Here is a 23,799-nt window from a genome sequence, read left to right as displayed (position 1 = left end):
TGAAACTGGTTCAGTGTTGGATTTGCCAAAATGTGGACGCAAGAAAACTGTCACTAATGAAGAAACATCAGTGGCTGTCCTAGCTTCATTCAGCAAGAGCCCACAGCGTAGCACTCGCCGCATGTCACTGGAGAGTGGCACTAGTCGAACATCCCTTCGGTGGATATTAGCTACTCACAAATGGCACCCTTACAAACTCCAGCTACTGCAGCATCTCAACGAGGATGACCCAGAATTTGCAGAATGGGCAAAACAAAAATTGGAACAGGACCCTCAGCTCACGCAGAAGATTTTGTTCAGTGATGAGGCAAACTTTTATGTGAATGGTGAAGTTAACAAACAAAACCACCGCTATTGGTCTGACACTAACCCACATTAGATGGATCCCTCCAAGACTGTTGGAACAACAAAAGTGATGGTTTGGTGTGGTATATGGGGGACAACGATAGTGGGTCTTCATCAATGGAAACCTCAAGGCCACTGGATATTTGAAATTGCTACATGATGATGTGTTTCCCTCTTTATGCACTGAAGCTGGCACTTTCCCTGAGTTTTTCCAGCAAGATGGTGCACCACCACGTTATGGGTGCCAGGTCTGAGCATTCCTAGATGAACAGTTTCCTGGAAAGTGGATTGGTCGTCATGGGCCAATTGAATGGCCCCCAAGGTATCCCGATCTGACCCCCTTAGACTTTTATCTTTGGGGTCATCTGAAGGCAATTGTCTATGGTGTGAAGATACGAGATGTGCAGCACCTGAAACTACGGATACTGGATGCCTGTGCTGGCACTTCTCCTGCGGTGTTGCTATCAGTGTGTGAAGAGTGGGAGAAGAGGGTTGTATTGACAATCCAACACAATGGGCAGCACATTGAACACATTTTATAAGAGGTCAGAAACTTGCAAATAACTCACGAAAGAATAAAGTTACGTTGAAACCAAGCACACCATTGTTTTTCTTGTGACATTACCAATAAGTTTGATGTGTCACATGGCCCTCTTCCTATTGAAAAAACAAAAGTTGTATCCAAGATGGCCGACTTCTAAATGGCCACCATGGTCACCACCCATCTTGAGGAGTTTGCCCCCTCACATATACTAATGTGCCACAAACAGGACTTTAATATTACCAACCATTCCCATTTTATTACGGTGTATCCATATAAATAGCCCACCCTGTAGTTTCTGCACGCCTCTGCTTCACTCTTTGTACCTAACACGGTTCGTTCTGTATGTGCAACATAACTGGAACAAACTAAACCAACATATTACTACAGCACATCTTGTGGTCACACCCACCCTTAAAAATAAACGTTTATTCAGCACATAAACAAGCCTTATATGGAGTGCTGCAGATGCATTAAAATACTTACGACTGACTTACGTGGGACGTAAACTGAGAAGGAGAGACAGGCCTTTGGCCTACATACTTTAGACACCCTTAGTACTCGTGTTTCAGACCAAATAAAGGTTGTTTTTATTTAAAATCTTTATCTTGTTTGATTGTAGTGATATGACATTTAGACACATAGAAACCTGCAAATGTAGACACAAAAGCCTTTGTGGTAGTTCCTTCCATGATTTTTACTTTGATGAACCTACTGTGTGCCATAGTTTTGTGGTCATTCCATCATTCCACAGTGAAAAGAGAGCTCAACAGAAAATGGAAGTTCTGTATTGCAAGTGTGTATGCGATGTGATTTCTGATTGATTTCAGTTGGATTACAGCTCATAACTGTAGCCAGATGGCTGATTTCCACTCAGATTTCAACCTGAGGTGTTCAGCAGACACAAAAGACTGAAACTGAAACCCTTCACAGAGGAGGCAGGATAAGTCTGGATAGTGCAGACATGCACACACTCCCTCACACACGCATACACACAAAGGTTTGTTCTTTGGGTAGATAGGAGATGTGTTAATGCACATGTTGGACTGAGGTAAGGCTCACCGTATTGGAAACTGAGCTTACAAGGTAATACTGCAAACTGCTGAGTCACAGACAAGCACAGCCATGGTGCTTTAATTAAGACCTGAAGCCACCTCCACATACAGAGCATTCTTTTAATCAGGTTCAGACTCTGAGCTGCTCATCTGTGCCCTCCTTCACAGTAAAGAAGAGTTGTTCTTTTACAAGAAAACTGAAGGGAACAGTATCTGACAGCCTCTGGCCAACACAGAGACTGATTCTCTCTAGTTTTCCTTACTTTTTTCAACTTTCATAATCAGGGGATAACATAACAGTAGCCAATCTGTCTTAGCTGAACTTGTTACATGATGTTAATTTGAACATAAAAACGTTGGGTTTGCATGCGTTTAACTGGCTCGTGCATCACGTCACAGCTGTTCAGGTTAACTCCATGAGAGAGTTCTGACCCCCATGTGGGAAACATGTGGGTACAATTTGCACAATGTCATCTCTTTACAGGTCAAAAATATCAGCAGCCATAAAGCCAGGCACTGGGGTACAATATGAGTTCATATACTGCTGTTGTACTCAGGTTTCTTCAACAAAACACATCTTTAATGGAGGTGGTGGAGGTGTCATTTTTCAGGCAATGTTTTTTTTTCTCCTTAGATTGGACCGTATTCGGCTGTAAAGACAAATGTCAGTTTTTGTTGATAACTTTATAAATGTCACAGTAACCTGCTCTACACTGCAGGGAGAGTGATTTAAATTGGCATGTTGGGATAAAAACACTCACTAACCACTTTATTAGGTATGTCTTGCTAGTATCTGTTTAGACCCCCTTTTGCTTTTAGACCTACCTTTATTCTTCGTGGCACAAGATTCAAGAAGGTGCTGGAAACATTCCTCGGAGATTTTGGTCCATATTGACACGACACCATCACACAGTTGCTGCAGACTTGTTGGCTGCACGTCCATGATGAGACTCCTATTCGACCACAGGCCAAAGGTGCTCTATTAGATTGCAATCTGGTGACTTTGAAGGTCATCTGAGTACAGTCAACTTATTGTCATGTTCAAGAAACCAGTTTGAGATGATGTGAGATTTGTGGCATGGCATGCTAGCCTGATGGAAACAGCCAGAAGATGGGTTCCCTCTTGACACGAAGGGATGAACATAGTCAGCAGCAATATATAGGCAGGCTGTGGGGTTTAAATCATCCTCAGTTGGTGCTAAGAGACCCAAAGTGTACCATTACCATTATGCCATATTCTAATACTACAATCCAAATATTGCAGCAGAAATCAGGCTGCATTTGAAGTACAGTCTCAGATTTCTGTTCTTAATTGACAGAAGTAAGTTGCATGCAGTAGGCTTCTGCTGCCGCAGGCAGTCGGCTTCAAGGTTCAACATGGCATATTTTTCTGCAAACTGGTTGAAATGAGTGGTTGTTTGAATTACAGCTCAAGCCAGTCTGACCATTCTCCTCTGACTTCTCCCAGCAGTGAGGCATCTTCACCCAGAGAACTGGGCTCACTGGACATTTTGTGCTTTTTTGAATCATGCTCTGTAAACCCTAGAAATGGTTGTGTAGGAAAATCCCAGTAGATCAGCATTTTCTGGAATGCTCAAAAACAACAGTGCCACTTTCTAAGTTACTTAAAATCACCTTTCTTCCGCATTCTGATTCTCGCTTTTAACTTCAGCAGGTCATCTTGACCACATCTACTTGCCTGTGTATCTAATAAAATGTCCTCCGAGTGCTTACAGTAACAAAGTTTTTATTGTATGTATACCAGAGGTGAGCAGTTAATTTTCCAAAGGGGTCACATCTGCCAGTTTTTCCCATTTCATCCCAAGCATGTGGTTACCTCCGTGAACAAAGATTGTTCCTTGCAATCTCAAACACTTTAGTTTTCCCATCCATAAAGATGAGTAACTGTGCTGTGTCACGGACATCACGTCCAGTGCAAATTGTCCACTTTGTTTGTCAGCGTAAGTTGCAGATTTCCCACAGTGTCCTTGATCAGTCTTGTTATGCTTCGCCTGGATAGAGGCACATTCTCAAATGCTTCTTTTTTTCACTCATGGGCATAATAACAGTTCACCAAATAAACTTCTCATCAGAGAATAGTTTACCTTTGTTACTGCTGTTGGTGCAATTTTATGGGAAATCACAAAACTGGACTTGACTGCTTCTTCCTTGGATGTGTAATCCTTGGTAAAAAAGTTCTTCTGGCTTCAGATATTAGTTTGCGCTCTTGTCCATAGACATTCATATTAATGCGTGTTAAGCTTTAAATATGCTTTTTAATGATGGTAAGTAGGATATTCTAACATGGGACTCTGTGGTGATAGCTGGTGAGACAGCTTTGACAGGTTTTGACAAAGGATGTTGAAGATGGAGCTGCCAGGCCGGAGGATAAGAGCAAGATTTCAGAGAAGGTTAATGGATGTATTTAAGGAGGACATGGAGCAGGTTGATATGACAGAGGAGGATACCAGGGATGAGGTGAGATGGAGGCAGATGATCCGCTAATGCGAGAGGTAAAAGAAGAAATAGAAGATTTATACAAAGTAGAAAGCATTAGACTAATAAAATGCAATACCTTTTCAAAGTAAAAGTATTTTTTTATAATGACTTTATTTCAGGTTTTGTAGGAAGTTATTTATTAGTCTTCAGGCATGCATTAAGTAGGCTACTGTATGAAAACTCGTGGTTGTCATATAAGTGAAGTCCTGTTACTAAAAATAACATTTTCTTTGTATTCCAGGGGGTTTAATACGACTTCACTGTGTTAATAATAATCGGTTCAGCAGTTATATCTAAGTGGGTCAGCCTAGGCTTGTTGGCCACAAGGACACTGCCTAATGGGAAATGAAATCCAAAAATATAAGTTACCTTACATAAAGCGCAAAACAAATATGGCAGATGCACTTCATACCCAGGATTAGTGAGAGGACTGAAGCTCTTGAGGTTTAATTAGGTTGCGAGGTTCACTGGAGGTGAGGTTGGTGAGCAGGACACACAATCAAACTTCCTCCTCCTCCCTCCTCCCTCCTCCTCCTCCTCCTTCGGACTCTATAAACCAGAACACCCCATTCGCTCCTGCTGTGCGCCCCAGTGAGCATCTTTGCGTTCACGTTGGATTACACCGCGGAGGTCAGTGTGCCGAAGATGCAGGAAACAGAGATGATGCTGACCGTGTCGTTCATGAATACGCGACATTTTACATGTTAGAAATAATTTTGTAAAAACAAAACAACAACAAAAGACAGACCATATTCTTGGATCTTTTTCTAATCGATTCTTTTTAACATTTCCGGTAATATCAATAATATTTTTGGTTTACTGCTCCCGGACAGTGTGCCTCCGCTACCCTGTCATGTGCGCCCTCCGTCCGGCGTGGCTGTGCGTGCTGCTCGGGCTCTTGCCTTTGGAGATCCAGTCCCAAGCACTGACTCCGCAGAGAACTCACAGACCCAGGTACCCGAACCCCGAAACTTTTAGGGGGATTTAAATATTTGTTTGTTTTTAAGTAAATTGTTAAATTCAGAATATCTTCTTAACTAATAACCTTAATGGAAAGCAACTTTAATTTTGCTGCTTTACTTTAATGCACATTTTGTTACATTTTTACGTATTCCCCCCCCCCCCCCCCCCCCCCCCCATACAAGATAAAGTATAAAGCAGTGTTAAAAGATTTTGTGGATTTTTTTTAAGTAATTGTGAATAAATTTGCACCACATAACACCCTTTAAACTCTCTCTTTAGAAATAAAAAGCCTTTGTAAAAAGGTAACCTTGGCAAAACAACGACTACACATTTAATCGTTAAATCATTTAAATCTCAAAAGCACAACATTATTTAGGGTTTCAGCCTCTATAAAAAGACGGTTTTCAGCTTTCGTTTCTTTTATACGATTGTAAATGGATTGTTATCTTTAGTAATTGTATCGGGACACTGCGAGAACTTGTAGCATTTGATTAAAAAAAATAAAAACATAAAAGAGAAGAAAAGGGGTCTAGCGACAGAGTAAGGTAATTCCTCTCAGTAGCAGCAGGAGGTGAGACAGAGGTGAAGGTGATTTAGTGGGATTTGGGACAAGGATACATGCGCATACCGAGGGGCCAAGCAGCAAGCAAGTCTGAATAAGACACCAGACATCTTGTAGGTTCCTTAAGAACATCTTATGATGTGGCTGCTTCAAGGCCAGCACCACGCCGTTTAAAATTACCGTCACATGCAAACCCACAGGTCGTTACTTTGTTTTCTGCTACTTTGGTAGATCTAATCAGAGAAAACTTCTTACGCTGTTTTGTGTGTGTGTGAAAGAGAGGGAGTGGGGTTATGCTCCCTGAGTCCAAGTTATATAAGAGGGATTTCTCCCCTTATTTGCAGCTTTTATAAAGCTTTAATCCCACATTAGTGTGAATACACCTTATCTATTGTTCAAGAGCTAAATTAGTGCAATAACAGTGTAAGATAAAAAAGACATCAAGGCAATGCATTTCATTCAATGATATATTTTTTTCAAAGCTATTCCTGCTTGTTTATTTGATTGTTTTTCCTCAACAATACCAATAAGAATTAGCAATTTGATTAAGTTGTGTAGCATTATATACTAAACATCTTTGGCTAATGGGGGTGGGGCTTGTGGGGAACCCCATCTCAAACGTCTCAGTGTGATTCAGTGCTGTTGGATGTAATGTAATATTGCTGCTGGCACTCAGCAAAGTGAGCCTAAAGAAATAAAAGAGGAGAGAAAGAAAAATGAAAGCATCCTGCTGTAATTTAAAAAAGACAGAGAGCCAAAAAGAGGGAGGGGGTCGCGCTGTTAGTGTAGCTGTGGGCACCCATAGGGACAAAAAGTCTTCTCGAAACAAAGTAGAGGAATTACTGCAGGAAGGTGTGTGTGTGTGTGTGTGTGTGTGTGTGTGTGTGTGTGTGTGTGTGTGTGTGTGTGTGTGTGTGTACACATATGTGTCTGCACGTGTGTTCAGTCTCTCTGTGAACAGCCCCATGCTGAGCTCTAACTGGGGAAGAATGTTGGAGACGCTCCTTTTGGTCTCTCAGACTCTCTGCAGGTTCACATCCTGAATCACACATGAGAGGTGAGGGAAGGGGGGGGGGGGGGGGGGGGGTTGCAATAGAAAGAAAAACACAAAAGGGGGTTCAGCTTATTACATACTGCTATCATGGAGTGTTAATTGCTGTCAGACATTTTAGGCAACAATCATTTCTGTTTTCCTTCCTGTGAGTTATGACCAAATTTCATTATAAAGCATCTCAGCTGCTCAAAAAAGAACTTTTTTACAACTTTACAGTAAGTTTCATTGACAATAAGCAATCCCTCTCTGTTCTCCAGCTAGTACCGCGTATAAACAGACCAGGTGGGCAAAGAAAACTGTGACTGGGAAATGGATATCACTATCATCAGATCTTATCAACTCATAATAAAGTCATACTTTTAATGTAACTGGCTGTAACAAAGCCAGGGTGAGATGCTGTCTAAAGCTATCCTTTCTCACATGTAGCACACAGCAGGAGATAGCAAGTGTCAGGTGTGTTCTCACTTCTGGAAGAAGAAGGTGAGGTTGGTGCATAAGAAGGCAGGACACATGAGGTCCTCTCACTCTCTCTTACATACATCTAACTGCGTCTGACATTTTTGTGCTCGCATGCACCTCTGGTGGGCAGTTTCTCATCTACAAGAACTCAGGATGCAGTGAATTCATGTTCACAGCTTTAGATGTACAGCCAGTGGACACTAAGGATGCACTTCAAAGAGTGCAAGATGGTTTTTCACTGCACTCTGACCCATCCACTGCTAAACTGAAAAGAAAGAGTGGTATTTATGCAAATGTCTGAATGAGGCAAGGGAATGTGCTATGAAGACGATGAAACACGGAAAGCTGATTTGTCCAAATGGCATACCTGTGGAGGTGTGGAGATGGAGTTTAGGAGAGAAGATAGGGGAGTTTGTTTATTTTTGCCAGATTGTTTAACATAATCTTGAAAAATGAGAAGATGGAGAAGTTGTGTACTGAATTTCAAGAACAAGGGTGATGTTCAGAGCTGTAATAACTACAGAGCAATGAGCTGTGCCACAAAGATATGAGAAAGAGCTGTTGAAGCTTGACTGAAGCTAGTAATGATTAGTGAGCAGCAGTACAGCTGAAAAAGTGTTGATGGAGAAATACGGAGAAGGTCAGGAGGAGATGCACTGTGTCCTTGTAGATCTATAGAAAGCATGCGGAAGGGTGCCAACAGAGGAACTGTGGTACTGCATGAGGAATTTAGGAGTGACAGAGAAGTGTGTGAGAGTGTTGCAGGACATGCATGAGGACAACGAGACAGAGGTGAGGTGTGCAGTGGGAGTTCAAGGTGGGGTTGAGTCCCGTCTATTTTGCAATGGTGATGGAGAGGCTGACAGATGAGGCCAGGCAGGAGTCTCTGTGGACTAGGATGTTCACACATGGCATTGTGATCCATAGTGAGAGTAGGGAGCTGGTGGAAAGGAGTCTAGAGAGATGTAGGTATGCTCTGGAAAGCCAGAGGAAGCAAGACAGAACATTTGTGTGAATGTAAGGGAGACAGGTGGAAAGGTGAAGAAGAACACCCATCCCCCTATCTTGTAGTACAGTGGATAAGCAAAACCTTTTCACCACAATGAAAATGCAGACACTAAAAATTACTGGAAGTAAAATAAAAAATAAGTTTATGTGTTTACTGTATTGGTTCTTTGCTGTATATTAGCTTACCTGTATTAGATGTGTTAGAAACTAGCAAGTAGCTCAGTGGCCCAGATTTCTTGTTACTGGGAGGCAGCGTGGTGCCAAGTGCCTTTCCCTTCAGTGGCAGTTGATTTTAAACCTCACCACAGGGGGCCATTTAACCATGTATGTGTGTGAGTAAATGCACAAATGTGTGTTTTTTTGTGCAGAAAGAAAAAGAGACAGGCAACTACAGATCTCAGCACACGCATGTAAAGATGAATAAAGCCAAGAGATTGCTTACGCTGTGTACCGCATGCATGCAAAAGTCTGCATCTCAGTTTGACAGTCACATGTCACAGTCACGTGTTTTGACTAACTCCACCATGCAACATTATGCCAGTGTGTGTGTGTGTGTGTGTGTGTGTGTGTGTGTGTGTGTGTGTGTGTGTGTGTGTGTGTGTGTGTGTGTGTGTGTGTGTCTAAGTGTGCACGCTTCATTCACCATCCATTAAAACCAGTTCAGTTCACCTAGCTTAAAGTCAATGGTATAACACACAATGAATGTGTGTTCTCGTGTGCGTTGGCAGTGAGAGCTAAAGGTGTCCGGCCAGAAGAGTGATCAGAATACCAGTCAGGATTAGTTACAGGATAAAATGGTAATCTGGCCCACTTTTCACAACAAACAAACAAACAAACATTATCTTACTTCATCCATCCCTCTGCCTTTATTCTTTGTTCCTTACATACTGAATATACAATATTTTTTTTGCAGTACAGAATTATAAGTCATGCGTAAGGCAGTGTTGTGTTTGACAAAACTATAAAAGTATGAAAGAAAATCAGGGATGATGAGGGTTTGCAGTCATTTGACTTAACCACTTGCTCCTGTCAGCAGTATAAAAGGGCTGGAATAAACAGACAATTGCTTTATTGCAAACTTAGAATCTACTGCCTTTAATTTACCTATGTAGTGCAGTATTATGTCATCGCTGGTTGCTTACATGACAAAACATACCCCCACTTTGCACTTGAATTCTTCAGCGTCTGGGAGAAAGTTGAATTATTTTTTTCTTTTTTAAATAGAAAAGGTATTGTGATGATGTGAGAGAAAAAAACGTGTGCAGACAGCAGGAGATTGAGAAATAAAGTACTTAAAACCCACTCAAGGGGAGTGGAGGAGGTGTAGGAGCCCCCTCACCACCAATCTACATTGTGCTTTGTCACTTCCCGGACCTGTTGTGAGATTTGCCGACTTGCATACTGTTATTGATTAACCATATCTTTTTGTTTTTTTTGACTGAGCGGATGTCAGTGTCTTGGTTCTCGACTCTGTTGGTTTAAACCACTTTGGTCCGGTTGGGAGCTGGAAACAGAGCAGCCTTTAGATGTCGCTAGCAGAAATTTTAGACCGACTGGTTGCATTCTTTTTTAATTATTGACTAAAATGAACTTATCACCCTTTTAACTGTGTTTTGAAGATTAATGGGGGAAAGCAGTTTAATGTTTAAGCAACGCACATAGACAGTTAGATAGCTACAGGCAGAAATACTACCTGTGCACCACTCTGTCTTTCTTTATCATCTCTTCTCAAAATGAGAAGAGTCTGCTGTGCCTGCTGTGTCTGCTGTGCTCCTCAGACTGAGCACAGCAGACATTCCTGCAGTGCAACCGTGAATCTTGTAAGGCGTTTATCCAGTTTCACTCTGAAACTCAAGCAGGTGACATGCATGACTGCCAATCATCACATATGAACAGGAAGTGGCTCAGATATTGCTAATATTGCGCGTTTACACAGTCACCCTTTCATATCCACACAATTGTTCATTTTTAAATTGCTGCGTTAGGCTGGGATGAGGTTAATTGAAGTTATACTAAAGGATTCACTAAGTCTTCAGGAAATGAATCTGCACCAATGTAATGTACCCTAAAGTCATGGGGGCTCCATAGTAGAGTCAAAGATTCTTAGTTTGATCCTGAGAGGCGACACATATCCCTTTGGGGTTGCATCAGGAAGGGAATCTGCCAAGTCAAACATGCAGCAAACCCACTGTGACGACTCCTTGTGAATAAGGCAGATCTGAAAGTAGTATTATTACCCTAAAGTCACGTTTATATGACGTATGTGAATGTGATTCACTGGAAATATTTTCTGTCTGTTTTTCTCAGGCTGAGTTTTCCCAGAACCTCTAAATTCCCAAAGTCTTTTCACCCCAGCATCGTGCCGACTGTGTCTGATCTCTCTGTCGCTGCTCACAACCAAATTACAGAGGAAGACGGACAGATCATCTGGAGGGCCTTGCTCCCGCACAAAGAGCCCCCGCCAAAGCTCTTTGACCCGTTGGTAGACCAAAGCCACAACGTGCTACCGGAGGCGCCAGTCTGGCAGCGCAGGTCACGGGGTCGTCGCCATGCTGGTAGAGGCAGGGGCCACCCCCAACTGATGAGGGTGGGGTGCGTCCTTGGCACCTGTCAGGTTCAGAACCTCAGCCACCGTCTGTACCAGCTGATTGGACAGAGTGGGAGGGAAGACTCCTCCCCAATTAACCCCCGCAGTCCTCACAGCTACGGATAAGGCCACACCCACCCACCAACCCACCCACACTCAAGACAACTTCATCAACACCTGCTGGCAAATTACCCAGGTCCACTGTTACACTAACTATATGTTCAGGCTCAAAAATATTGCTACTGCTGTCATTCCTTAACAGAGCAGTTGTGGATTTTTCTACAGCTTGGGTCTTATTTTTATAGTTTTGACTAAAACTATTATCGGTAATAAGAACACGGTACTCACAGAGTAAACTGTTGAACGCTTTGAATGAGGCAACATCATGAAAAAGACAACAGCAAAGACCAAGAGGCCATTTGGAAAGGTCAGAGTCCCTTGACTGGAAACAGCAGACTGCTTTTTTTATGTCAGGGTGCTTTGGTCACTCAGGAGTCTTTCCCATGACAACTTCCTGCTTCAACTCATTATCACCAATTTGAGATTGAATCTATCAATTATTCTGATGAGTACATTGCTATTGTAAGCTACAGATACGATTGTCAAATCTGTAAAAATAACACTTTTTAAAGATTATTACCTGTAGTGTGGGCTACAGAGTTATACCGAGCTAAAACTAGAGTCCTATATGTTTTGGCATTTACAGCACGACTATCTTTGTAACCAGACAAGCCTCTCTCAACCAATCCCTACCTGACTAATGTCTGCTGATGAATGGTTATCCTCCTCCTCTTAACTTACCTGAGCTCAGTGTTAATCCACCATGTGTCTTGAAAGCACATTTATCCCTCTCTGCTTCAGTGCAGACAGAACCCAAGAATAACCCCCAATCAAACCCAATTAACCCTTCACCCAAAAACCCACAGTGCATATGATCAGCCAAAATAACCACTAACCCTAATCCGTAATCTGTCTGTACACTTAACAGACACCGTACCAGGTCTCGACTCTAATAAACCAGAGGGAGGACAGCCGCACTCCATATTCTCTGCATCAGTTTGAGCCTTAATTGATCATTTATAAGGCCTTACAGTGTTTTGCCTTTCACCAGCGCAGATTAAGCATGCCAGTGAATTTAGACCATCATTTTTTAAGCTTTATAGTTTTTTTTTATTCTTTTCTCTCTGTGTGCACGTCAGCTCATTATAACTCCCGTTTTGGTAGTTCACACAGGCTATTATTAGGAATGCATGAAAGCACTTTATTATCCTTTACATTCAATATGACTTGAATTTTAAGGGTGTGTTATTTAACTTTAAATTAATGGGTCAGTTTTGCTGTAAATATCACACTTTACTAAATCTTTGTTTTCATATACGCTCCATTCAAAGACACAAGTGTCCTTTTGTAAACCATTGTGCTGTTTTCTTTTAACACTGATGTTAAATAAAACCTTTATAGTTATTTCACCTGTCAACAGCAGATCGAGGCGTCAGTGTGAAGTTTTTTGTGAACACTTCATGCTGTATTATACTGACAATATTTTACAAATGAAGTAAAGTTACAAACCAGCATCATTTTACCCTTTTCATATCCATGTTGCGTGCTTTATTCTTTCACTATGAAACACTTTTTTGTCCATTCCTAAAAGGTAAGTGTGACTTACATTCACGTTTCATTTCCTGTACATGCACAGAACAAAGCAGGTAGAGTTCAAATGTTCAGAAAAAACACACATTGTAAGTCACGTTCATAAACAAAGAGCAGAGGCAGGGGCTAATGAGGCTACCAGACTTGACCCAGTTCCCTCTACAGCCACAAATAGCTTTAGATATAAAACATATTTTACACAAGTATAATAAACCCCACGGTTTGCAACATTTACATCAGATGTGCAAATTCTGTAAGTTCCCCCAGTTTAAAAAAAATAAGAATAAAATTGTGATGCCATGCTTGATCGCATGCAGGCTGTTGTTTCTCAACAGTTTTGGGAGGCATTTAATGTGGCCAATTAGATCAGAGTGGGCAAAGCCTCTACCACCCCCAGATACACCCCTTAAACGCAAATCAGAACTAGAAATATTTAAGCTTTTCTGAGAAGTTATCTTGTTTGTGTCCTAAAAATTATGCCCAAAAATGTTTTTTTATGCCGTACAGTATTATTAACACAAAAAACAAACTGTAAAGATCTGTTGTACTCTGCGTCCTCTCCGAGGGAAGGTAAAGGCTGCAAATCAAAATTCAAATCCAAATATCTCATCACGGCAAAGCGGAAAAATATGAAGGTTTTCCTGTCGTCTGTTCAGTCTTTACAATGTTCACCTTGTGACCTGGTAAAGAGGCAGGCATTTGGTTTATGTGACAGACAGCAATCAATAAAAAAATAGAAGAACTGGGTCACGGATTGATGCTTGTTTGGACATCTTTGTCAACTTTACCTCTGTTAATCTGCGTTTGAACCAGCTGATACTTGGAAGACAGGACCATTGATACTGAAAAATCTCAAGTCAGCGCCTGCCTTCATGAGGACCAGTACCCATAGATTACAAGAAGGCAGTATTGTTTTGCTATTTAAATAGTTTGTGATATAGTTCGCAGACATGTAAATATGACAAATCTACTGCATGTAATGCATACATAGTATTAAAAACAGATCTACATATGTGTAAAAACTTTTTTTCCTGATAATTATAAAAAACAAAAACAACTTAACTGTGAAAAGAAGTACTGAGTCATTCTACATAAGCCCAAACATGCAATCTGCTGATCACTGAAAAGCTCTTCCTGGAACGGACAGACACTCTGACATACAAAAACACACAAACAAGGCCAACGTGCAACACAGGGTACCCCATTACATAAAATTTGGTTAAAGTGTGACAGGACATTGCTGTAAACCTAGCCCCCAATGCACGTCAAAAAGGTTACAGTTTGAACCAGGAGGATATATATGGGCAGGCGGGCAGGCAGGCAGTGACAACCAGAGCATCGACGCATCACAACCCAACAGCTACTGTGATTTCACCTATCAGCCATGAGGATCATCAACATTGTAAGTGTAATTTTTGCCCATTCACACCATTCATTTGAAAGCAGAGTTGCTGCATGGCTTTGTAAAATCTGAAAATGTTTTTTTTACTGCTCAAAGGGTCCGGACCCGTCTCTGGCATATCGGCCAAATTTGGAGACAAGTAAGGTGAAAGACAAGGAAGACTACAGAAACTTTGAGGTAATTAAACAAACCAGCTTAATTCCACATTAATTTATGAGCTGAGGGAAAAAACTGAGGTTATAATTACAGGCAGACATAACTGGCTTTAAGTTAAAAAAAAAAGCTGAGCTTCAGAGTGAGGCAGAACTTAAGCAAAATATCAAAATGTGCCTAATACTAACCCAAGGCTGACCACAAGGGGAGTTCAGGTTCTTATTTTCTGCTCAATAGAGTCTGACTTCTGGCAAGTTTCAACAGTTCTAAAGACCAGATCTGTAACAGCAGATCTGGTCATTCATTGAGTTTAAGCTTCCACAGTGGAGTCAACTCATTGAAAGATAGTTGAGTTTTCACCAGCAGAGGCCGGCACAGTTCTGCATATCTGCTCAGATTTTTAACTAATCATACATCACAGTCTAATGCAGATTTTCCGAGAAGCTCATTGATTTGACGGTCTGATCTAACTAAACAACTAGTATTAAGTTCCAACATTAATACAGAAATTGCAGGAGTGAGGTACAGTTAGCTGGATATGCTCTAAAAAAATTCAAGCATGCAATATGACACATGGTGCTTTTGAGAATCTGTTGGTGAATATTGTTTCTGTGTTTTCAGAGCGGAAGCCTAATTGACCGTGTCTTCAACACGTACAGCCTGATGCACACCTATCAAACAGTGGAGTTTGTAAACCAAAAGGTGAGAAAATTAGAAGAAAAAAAAACAGTGAGTAAAATTTTGATCACAACCTGGTACAAAGAGAAAATTTTAAAAAGAGACCTGGATATTAAAAATAAGGTCTGTCACTATGTGAAATGATCAGTTACAGATTCATGAATGGCAGCTTTTAGTCAATCACACTGAACTTGACCTCTTTTGCCTCTGGATGAGCAAACTTGACTCAGACTGAGCAAACAAAAAAGAAAGAGGTCAGAATCACAGACCCGTCTCTGGCCTTAACATTGTTTACTTAACCTAATTCTCCTCACAAAGTTATACATTGAATATATTGTCATATATTTGACAACATGATGTGCTTTTGCTTTATTATAAACGGCAGAATATTAGTGTTAACTGCTGAATAGCATCACTTCTATCTGTTCACCAGAGCGTTTTTCACACACCTCTTGGAGTTATTTAACTGTCTAATATTTCTGCAGCACACTGAATGGAACGGTTGTAACCACACCCGGATGGGGATGATGGATGCCATCATGTCTCTAGACCAGCTTGTGGATGAGTCTGATCCCGATGTGGACTTCCCCAACTCCTTCCATGCTTTCCAGACTGCTGAAGGCATCCGCCAAGAACACCCAGACAAAGGTAAAGTGCAGAGAGAGAATCAGAAATGCACCGAGTCTGTGGAAAAGCTCATGCTATAGAGTAAATATCTTGTACTTACTGTACCTCTCAGAATGGTTCCAGCTGGTTGGTCTGATCCATGATGTCGGAAAGATCATGGCTCTCTGGGATGAACCGCAGGTGAGGGATAGGTCCAAGATAGGTAAAGCTGGCACAGCAGATTCATCATTCCCAAAGTTTCCAGAGCTGCTTTTCCTCAAACGGAAGTTTTAACACAGTTGTGTTCATTTAGTTAATTACCTGTTATTGTTATTATTGCTATATGAATCCCATTTGCATCGTGTTTAATTTTAATAGGTTTCTAAGGTAACTGTCTGTGTCTCCGTGTCCTGCAGTGGGCTGTAGTGGGCGACACTTTCCCCGTTGGCTGCAAATTTCAAAACTCCATTGTGTTCAGAAACAACACCTTCCTGAAAAATCCAGATGACAATAATCCCAAATACAAGTTGGTATTCTGATGTTGACTCTGCAAATTTCACAAAATAATTGCACATATTTTACAGACAAGAACATAGAAAAAAAAGTTAACTAAATGTGCTTGAAAGCAAACTGCTCATTGGACATAAAAACACACATCTGCATCTGTTCAGTTCACAGTCGGTGTTAATCAGCTGACCAAAAATATTTTTTGATTTGTGCTATTGAATATATGCTCCTTGTAAATTTATGACTGCTGACAATAAATTGTAGTCTAATTATTAAAAGTGCAGGGAGTTGATCCTGTTATGTTTTTTCCCCCTTTAGCACTGAGTTTGGGATCTATGAACCAAACTGTGGCCTTGACAATGTCCTCATGTCCTGGGGCCACGATGGTAAGAAGCATCATCAGCCACGCATGACTTAAATTATTTTAAAAAATTCTACTATAGAAGAGCATTTATCTATTACACTGTGATCTACACCCTTGCGTTCTTGTCTTCAGAGTATCTCTACAGAGTTATGAAGTTCAACAAGTGCCTCATCCCAGAGGAGGTGAGTTAATTATTACCTTAAATAGTTTTTATCGGGGGGCAATTAGCTTTACAGTTGGCACAAAAGTGATAGGCAACAGGAAAGTCTTGGCTCTGAATGAACAGCTTAAACACTAATTCCTCTTTTCCTCTGACATGGTGCCAGTTCTGCTTGGTGCTCTTTGAGAACCAGGGTAGATTTCAGCAGGTTTAAGAACCAAACATTTAATTGGATTAATTTGTGGGGAAAGACTGATTGCAACTCCAACACGACCGGAGTACAGGTCAAAGATTAGGCACAGAACAAAAGGGGTAGAATAGAAGAATTAGTGGATAAATCCCAATTATAGTGGAAAAAAAAAATTGTTTTTTTCCATGCGTACAGTGACTGGAGACACCTCTAATTTGTGTCTCCCTCCAGGGCTTATACATGATTCGCTTCCATTCCTTCTACCCCTGGCACTCCCATGGAGATTACATGCATCTGTGCAACGATAAAGACTTGAAGATGCTGCCCTGGGTCAAAGAGTTCAAGTGAGTATCTTAAAATGTGTTCAGTCAAGTTTTGTACCCAGGACTTAACTCTGATTCATCTACAGCAAATTTGACCTGTACACAAAAACCACTGATCTGCCTGACGTCAACAACCTGAAGGTGTACTACCAGTCTCTGATCGACAAGTACTGTCCTGGAGTACTGCAGTGGTAAAACGGACCAAAAGGAGCGTTTAAAAAAGAAAAATTAACAGCAACACTGTTGGAAATCGGCTAGTAGAATGATTTTACTTACCTATACTGTGACACTCTGACTAAATGTATAGCTTTATGATAACACTATAGCTGGACTTGGTGTCTTTCTGTATATAGTTTAGTTTTTACTGAATAAATCAATCTTATGTTGTGCATACTAATCATTGTAATAATGCCTATTTTATACAATAAAGCATGTACAAATCAAAATCTATTTTATTGTGATGTTACATATACACACACACACACACACACACACACACATACATATATATAAAAATGTTTCAAAACACTACAGTGTTCCATGTGTTTTATTTCAAATCTTAAAAAAAAAACAAAAAAAACCAAAACACACATATGTTTGTAGAAAAGGGGAAAAGTGCTTGTGTGATTTAGTTCTGTACATACAGCAAGACGCAAACAACAAAGGCAGGAGACAAACGGTGCCGTACAGTAGCGTCAACGCTACACAAACCAGAGCCCACATCATCGTTTCTCGTTTCATTCCACATGATTTGTTTGGTGTTTTTTTTTTAAACTGGGTTTCTCCAGGTGTTCAGCAGTATATGTCAGAACTGACAAGGAAGGCATTAAAATGTTTAAAAAACTTCTGCAAAGTGATGAAGCAGAAATACAGAGAGAGGTACAGTGTGGTGCAGTGAAGTGTTGGTGAAACAAGGCAGGCATGTTGTTAACGAGTGGCTGATCGGGAAACACAAAAATACACAAAACATCTTCTTTGGTCATCTTGGTAACATTTTATAAAGGCAGACGTGATAACAGTCTACGATGGATTACCAGCACCTTTTTCAAGGCCCTCATCTTTTTTCTATCCTTTCTTCGTCCTCATCTTCTTCATCAACTTCGTTCTCCTCTTCTCCCTCCTCTTCCACCTCGTCTTCACTGTCTGCTTCTTTGTCATCCTCCTCATCTGCCTGCTGTTCATCAGACTTCTCATGATGGTCTGAAGAAGAGCCGTCGGCTGCATTTTCAGTACGATCGGTCGCTGTGGCCTTGTGAGCGTCTGAAGGCTTCTCTGCATCTTTGTTTTTATGTCGCAATCCCTGAAGTAGACAGAAGGTGGCACTGCAGGCAATCAGGGTCCAGATAAATGTGTGCGCAGGGACGCCTCTGACCTGAGAGCGCACCCACCTCACCGCTTGGGCAACAGTGGTGTTGGACAAACGGCGCGGAGGTGACTTGTCCTACAAACAGAAATCAGTGTGGATCAATGGTGGTGCTAACACTGGATCTTTTGAGCTGAAAAACTAAGGCTTTTGTTTTTATTACATCACATCAGCACTCAATCATGTTAGTTTTGTTTTCACACTGCAATTATGAAACTGACTGCTTCCTATACTGGCATGTGTCATCATGGACATCGTCATTTTAATTCATGCAGGAAAATAGAACTGCCGCGTCTCATTTTCACCCTCCCCCACACTTTTGACCACTTGTAATATTCTCTACAATTCATCTGAAAAGGATGACACACTGGTGTACGGTGGGTCCTCTTTTCTCTTCTGACTGGTCTGCCTTGTTTGTCCCATGGAGGGCTTCAAACACATAAAAATCTGGTTCTGTGGAACAACTATCCAGAAGTCTAAATCTAAACAGGAGCGAACATTAAGCTCTCCGAATACAGGAAAGCATTTTCAAGAGTTACCTTAAGTCCATATTGGTTGAGCATGCCCTCTAGGAAATTGTTTCCCAGATGCACTATGGGATAGAACTCCTCATCATAGACCCTCCTCCACCAGCGCTCTGGGAAAGAGCTGCAAACAAAGAGTCAGTGAGGTCTAGTTTTAGGATAAAATAAGTAAACCTGCATTAAATTTAGCATGCATGTCTAAAGTCACTTTTTTTTTTTTTAAAAAAACCAGGAAATTAAATAAAGGAATAAATCAAGCTGTTAGGCGTTTCCAGAGTGCACTCTCTTTCTTCAATGCATGCAAACACAATGAAGCCCGAGGAGAACCAGAGAGCACTGACCCGTCAGCCTTTGATTCGGTAAACCAGTATCTGTAGCGGTGAGCTCGCAGGTAGGCAGGCGGCTGCTGGTGAAATGGATACTGGGATACATCCGACTGGATCAGTTCAACAACTGCAGAACACAAAGCGAACTTTAAGAGAACTGTTTGTTCCTGACCAAGGTAATTGGGCACTGTGGAATAGTCTAACTCAAGATTCAGGTAGAACACAAAACTTGTAGCATGGATCTCTGGTGGATTTTTATTTGCCTCCTGCTACTTTTTCCTTTGATTGCACCACCTTTGAAAATACCATAAAATGTGGCTTTCAATTAAAACCGTATAAACAAACAGCATGGGATTTTTCCCCCCTCATTTGATTAACTGAACTTCCCATTAAGCAGCTGCACAAGGAAAATGTAGCTCTCCGCTCTATGTGTTCATACCGTCTCTTTTTCCTTGCAGGAGTCTGTACATCAGGCTGGTGAACCATGGAGATTGCGTATTGGGCCCAAGAGCAGCAAACCACATTTGCCAGTCCAGCCTGGGCTGATGGGGTGTCAGCACAGGAGGAGATGCACTCAGATTCCCTGGCTTATACATGAACTCAATCTCCTATAAAGAAAAAAAGATTGAAATAAAAATAAGTTAATGTTATGAAATATGCAGTTTACCTAGTTTACAAATGAGAGAGATTTAGATCTTGTTTTTAAGTTCTCACCGTCCATGTGACCCCATCACTGCTTCCCTCAATGACAACCTCGGGTCGCCCGCCAACTCCGGTCATCCTTCTGAACAAGCCGTATGAGTTGACTATCTGATAGCGATCAACCATCTCATAGGCTTGGCGCACTCCTGGCCACAACCTGGAGTTGGAATCGTACTCTATGAAGGTAAACGGCACCTGAAAGAGAATCGGGCGATTTACAGCTGATCGCTTATCAGTTCCCATGTTTCCAACAGAACTCACCAGACTGACAGCGAACATTGAAGCTGCAGTCCCCGCGAACACCGTCCACTGGACCGTTCCCCAAAACCTCTTAAAGAAACCAGACACACACGCACACCTAGAAATAAAAGTTAGACGTTAAGTTGCACAACATCGAAAAGGCAACTGCTCAACAAGCAACACATCACAACCATTTATAGGTCAATCTTACCTGAAGAGAGAGGTAACCATCTCCCAGGTGAGTGAGAGGACACCGATCCAGATACAGGGAATAGTGACGGTCTTCAGAAACATGTTAAACTGGTGGTATGTAAATGCTGCCAAGGACATTTTAAGAAACATGAAAAAAGAGAAGCAAAACTGGTTACAGGCACATTTAAAAAAAACAAAAAACAAAAACAACAACAAAAAAAACACTCACCTGTCCGCGAGGAGATGCCTTTCTTAGCTGTATCTAGCTGCAGGTCAAAGCAGATGATTGTCCCAACAATCAGCAGAGCCCAGACCACCAGCTCCAGCAGGTAACACAGCCACGACCACAGCTTTGAGTCTAAATACAGCAGATAAAGAGAGAGAGCAAAGTTTGTGCTCAATATTTCTTTTAGTCTGAAGGAAGTTGAGATAAAACAAAATGTGCATTCTTCGTGACAAACAGCTATGCCTTAGCCTACGAAACATCGCCTGGGCTACAGCTGTGCAATGTTCAGTTTCATACCATCATTCCCATTATCAGTCTTGTATGCCTTGCGCAGCCAGAAATAGACATGGCGATCATCCAGAAGTGACAGACAGAGGGTCACAGTCAGCAGGTTGAAGAAGTTGTAGTTGCCAGACAAAATGATGAGGACTTGAAGCAGCACCTACTCGAGGAGAGAAAACAGACTGATTTCATTTTAGAGCCAACATTGAAGTTGATAATACTGCTTGTGAAACTAAAGCAAAACGTGAAAAAATGAATTTCTTTTCACCTGCAAGTAAAAAGCTCCAAGTCGGAGCCTCCGCAGTGGACTGAAGAACAGGAACGGAACAGCGATCTCGATAACGAAGGCTCCCACCACGCTCAGCTTCTGCCACCACACCGGCAACTGGTGGGCAAACCAGGCCAGAGGGGTTGGGATACACTGAGTCTCGTAGTGATACGTGAGGGCTGCTCAACACACAGCGAAAAGAGGGAGAGAGTAATCAGATGGAGGAAAATGACAGAATGAAAAAAAAACATGACATCACTGCGTAAAGACAGCATAAATGGCATCCATACAGTCACTCATACGTACCTGTAAGGCCCCACCAGGTGGGACAACGTGAGGTTAGCTTCACCACCCCGGATGCAAACATGAGTCTGAAGAGCAGCCAGCGAGTAAGCCAGAAGGTGACACGATCGTGCTCTCTGACCCCTCGTGACCCTCTGATTAAAGTCAGGGGAGCAACAAGGATACAGAGGAACCCTGTCTCTAGGAGCAGGTTGTCCCTGAAAAGCAAGCAATCAAGGCAAGAGGAGAGACTAGTAAGAAATTGCATCTACAACAGTGCTGCACAGCAGCAGAGACCTTGCAGCACACTGATAAAATGATCTCCTTTAAGCAGCTGCTGTTTTACAAGCTGAGTGGTATTCAGGAAAAAAATAAACTGCATAGCACTCACCACTGGAAGTAGAGGAAAACCTGGCCTACCTGTAAGAGACAAAAGTTTAGTGAGAAATACTGTGACAGGAAAAAACAGAAGAGCACATTACCACCGTGCAAAATCACCTCATACATAGACAGGTACAAGACCCAGAGGCAGAAGAACACCACACTGTCTCGAAAAGCCTCCACCAGCGTGGCAGCAAGGCTCAGTGCTGCACCGATAAGACACAGCAGCTCCATGGCAGTGTGAGTGTCCAGGCCAAGCCGAGGTCCCAGCCACAACAGCGTGGGAGAGGAGAGCAGCTGCTCCACCAGAGGCTTCCCGCTGTATCGCAACTGCCAGCGGGCAGGGAGCAGCCCCTCATTTCCATACAGACCTGCACACAAACACGGAAAGCAACAGTACTTATTATGCTGGTGGTGAGCAGTGGATTCATTATGTTACTCTTTTTAATGAATTTTACTTCTCGGTGCTGGAGATTATAATCTGAATCATTATAATCTGGTGACCTGCTGGGTGGAATCGAAAAATAACAACACTGGTCATACATATGTGATGCAGTTCTATAAGTAAAATGAATGAAAATATTTTATTATAACCACCAGTTATTAACAAGTTTAAAAACTTTAACAATGTTTTAAATGTATGTACTATGGCTTAAAAATTCACGAGAATAAACAGTAGTAACCTTTGCAGTGGAAAGTCATGTTGCCATTGCGACTAAATTAAAAATAACCCAAACACATTTCCTTTCAAATATGGGCGGAGGAAACGTTTGTTTGTTTGTTTTTTAACTTAACTGGGCTGCAGAGATACCCCTTACGCCACCATTAAAAACATAGTTCGGGTGTGCTGTGGCTCAAAATGCCACCGTATGTCTTTTTTTACAACAGGTTGCTTGTAAAACTGGCCCAATTGCAGGCTGACCGTGCCCGGGATGAAGAAAGTTCCAGGCGGTTCTTCACCACGTCTAACGGCGTGGAAAGCAGAGGAACACACACACAGGAAGCGCCAAGTTCCCAGCTAACAGGCTAACACATACCATTAAGGGAAGTCAGCTAGCCGCTTCTTGGGCTGCAGAGTTGAGAGGCTCACCTGGTATCTGCACGTAGAGGGAAACAAAAGCAGTCAAGTAGATGACCGCCATGCACCAGAGGAACATGCGCCGTGGCAGAACAACTTCCCCCATGTTTGACCGACTCCCGTTCTGCTTTTTTACCCCCCTTCACCTATCGCTGATACTCCTGTGGAAGCTGGGAGCGGGATTTCACGTAGCTGGGGGACACGTAGAAACGAGCTGTGCACGCTAAAGTCACCCGAATGGTCGCTAGGTGCCGCTGCAGGTCGCTTGAACGGTGTGGTGCGTTAATGGTACACGGGAATTTCGATTTCTCTAGCTGAAACACGACTTAAGGATTAGCTTGTTTCTGACGATAAGATCATAATTAATAAAATACATTTTACAAGAACAAAACAATGTCGTATACATTTTTTTTATATTTTCATATAGCTGATTTTTTCATCACTTATTTCGAGGGATACCTCACGTTTATTCTATAAAGCTGAATGCAAAATAAATAAAACGATACAAACAGAAGAATAAACTTTGAAAATGTTTAAAATAAAATAAAACGCAGGGTCACGACTTCAGAAGATGGTTTCTACGGCTACAAAAAAATAAATAAATACATTATTTATTGAAATTCTAATGAAATTTTAGAGATGTCCAACTCAAAAGACAATAAACAGAAACTCCACTCTAAATCTCTTTGATTTGCAAATGGCAAAAAATGTTTTTTTTAAAAAAAAATCATGGTTTGGGGGGGGGGTTTGTTTTTGTTTTTTTATTGGCAGAAATAATCTTAAAAAAACCACAACTACAGATCCTGTTCTATTTTTTATAGGTCATCAA

General features: G+C 41.6%; 3 protein-coding genes across 4 annotated transcripts; 2 read left to right on the top strand and 1 right to left on the bottom strand.

The window, feature by feature from the left end:
- Positions 1–5,032: 5,032 nt before the first annotated feature.
- Positions 5,033–11,207, top strand: adm2b (adrenomedullin 2b). The gene is made up of 3 exons (XM_063479770.1): positions 5,033–5,143; positions 5,274–5,394; positions 10,794–11,207. The coding sequence occupies exons 1-3, from the start codon at positions 5,086–5,088 to the stop codon at positions 11,197–11,199; spliced, it is 585 nt and encodes a 194-aa protein (XP_063335840.1). The 5' UTR covers positions 5,033–5,085; the 3' UTR covers positions 11,200–11,207.
- Positions 11,208–14,062: 2,855 nt separating this feature from the next.
- miox (myo-inositol oxygenase) lies at positions 14,063–17,513 on the top strand. Its single transcript, XM_063479768.2, has 10 exons — positions 14,063–14,125; positions 14,222–14,302; positions 14,900–14,980; positions 15,442–15,604; positions 15,696–15,763; positions 15,979–16,088; positions 16,388–16,455; positions 16,566–16,615; positions 17,015–17,127; positions 17,193–17,513. The coding sequence occupies exons 1-10, from the start codon at positions 14,108–14,110 to the stop codon at positions 17,299–17,301; spliced, it is 861 nt and encodes a 286-aa protein (XP_063335838.1). The 5' UTR covers positions 14,063–14,107; the 3' UTR covers positions 17,302–17,513.
- Positions 17,514–17,635: 122 nt separating this feature from the next.
- Positions 17,636–23,202, bottom strand: lmf2a (lipase maturation factor 2a). 2 transcript variants are annotated; one of them, XM_063479767.1, is made up of 14 exons: positions 22,983–23,202; positions 22,010–22,263; positions 21,903–21,931; positions 21,536–21,729; positions 21,230–21,408; positions 20,977–21,121; positions 20,683–20,811; positions 20,473–20,578; positions 20,283–20,379; positions 20,034–20,216; positions 19,759–19,927; positions 19,335–19,446; positions 19,009–19,117; positions 17,636–18,547 (listed from the first exon to the last, which is right to left on the bottom strand). In XM_063479767.1, exons 1-14 carry the CDS (start codon positions 23,074–23,076, stop codon positions 18,161–18,163), a joined length of 2,187 nt encoding a protein of 728 aa, XP_063335837.1. In that variant the 5' UTR covers positions 23,077–23,202; the 3' UTR covers positions 17,636–18,160. The 2 variants fall into 2 exon arrangements, with proteins under 2 accessions (XP_063335837.1, XP_063335836.1); XM_063479766.1 differs by having other exon boundaries at positions 20,034–20,379.
- Between the last annotated feature and the right edge of the window lie 597 nt (positions 23,203–23,799).

The sequence above is a fragment of the Pelmatolapia mariae genome, linkage group LG7, assembly GCF_036321145.2.
Source record: "Pelmatolapia mariae isolate MD_Pm_ZW linkage group LG7, Pm_UMD_F_2, whole genome shotgun sequence".
In the NCBI taxonomy this organism is placed as follows: domain Eukaryota; kingdom Metazoa; phylum Chordata; class Actinopteri; order Cichliformes; family Cichlidae; genus Pelmatolapia; species Pelmatolapia mariae.
The sequence above is the reverse complement of the archived record's forward strand: the minus strand, read 5'-3'. Positions and strand labels throughout refer to the sequence as shown.

Excerpts from the sequence above, each read along its gene's own strand:
- adm2b (XM_063479770.1), top strand. The coding sequence starts at position 5,086 with ATGCAGGAAACAGAGATGATGCTGACCGTGTCGTTCATGAATACGCGA. Across the intron at positions 5,144-5,273 it reads GAATACGCGACATTTTACAT|TGTGCCTCCGCTACCCTGTC; the intron begins GTTAGAAATAAT and ends GCTCCCGGACAG. Across the intron at positions 5,395-10,793 it reads CAGAGAACTCACAGACCCAG|GCTGAGTTTTCCCAGAACCT; the intron begins GTACCCGAACCC and ends TGTTTTTCTCAG.
- miox (XM_063479768.2), top strand. Across the intron at positions 15,605-15,695 it reads CCAAGAACACCCAGACAAAG|AATGGTTCCAGCTGGTTGGT; the intron begins GTAAAGTGCAGA and ends TGTACCTCTCAG. Across the intron at positions 16,456-16,565 it reads CATGTCCTGGGGCCACGATG|AGTATCTCTACAGAGTTATG; the intron begins GTAAGAAGCATC and ends TCTTGTCTTCAG.
- lmf2a (XM_063479766.1), bottom strand. The coding sequence starts at position 23,076 with ATGGGGGAAGTTGTTCTGCCACGGCGCATGTTCCTCTGGTGCATGGCG. Across the intron at positions 19,447-19,758 it reads CCTGCAAGGAAAAAGAGACG|TTGTTGAACTGATCCAGTCG; the intron begins GTATGAACACAT and ends TGTGTTCTGCAG. Across the intron at positions 18,548-19,008 it reads TCAACCAATATGGACTTAAG|GACAAGTCACCTCCGCGCCG; the intron begins GTAACTCTTGAA and ends TTCTGTTTGTAG.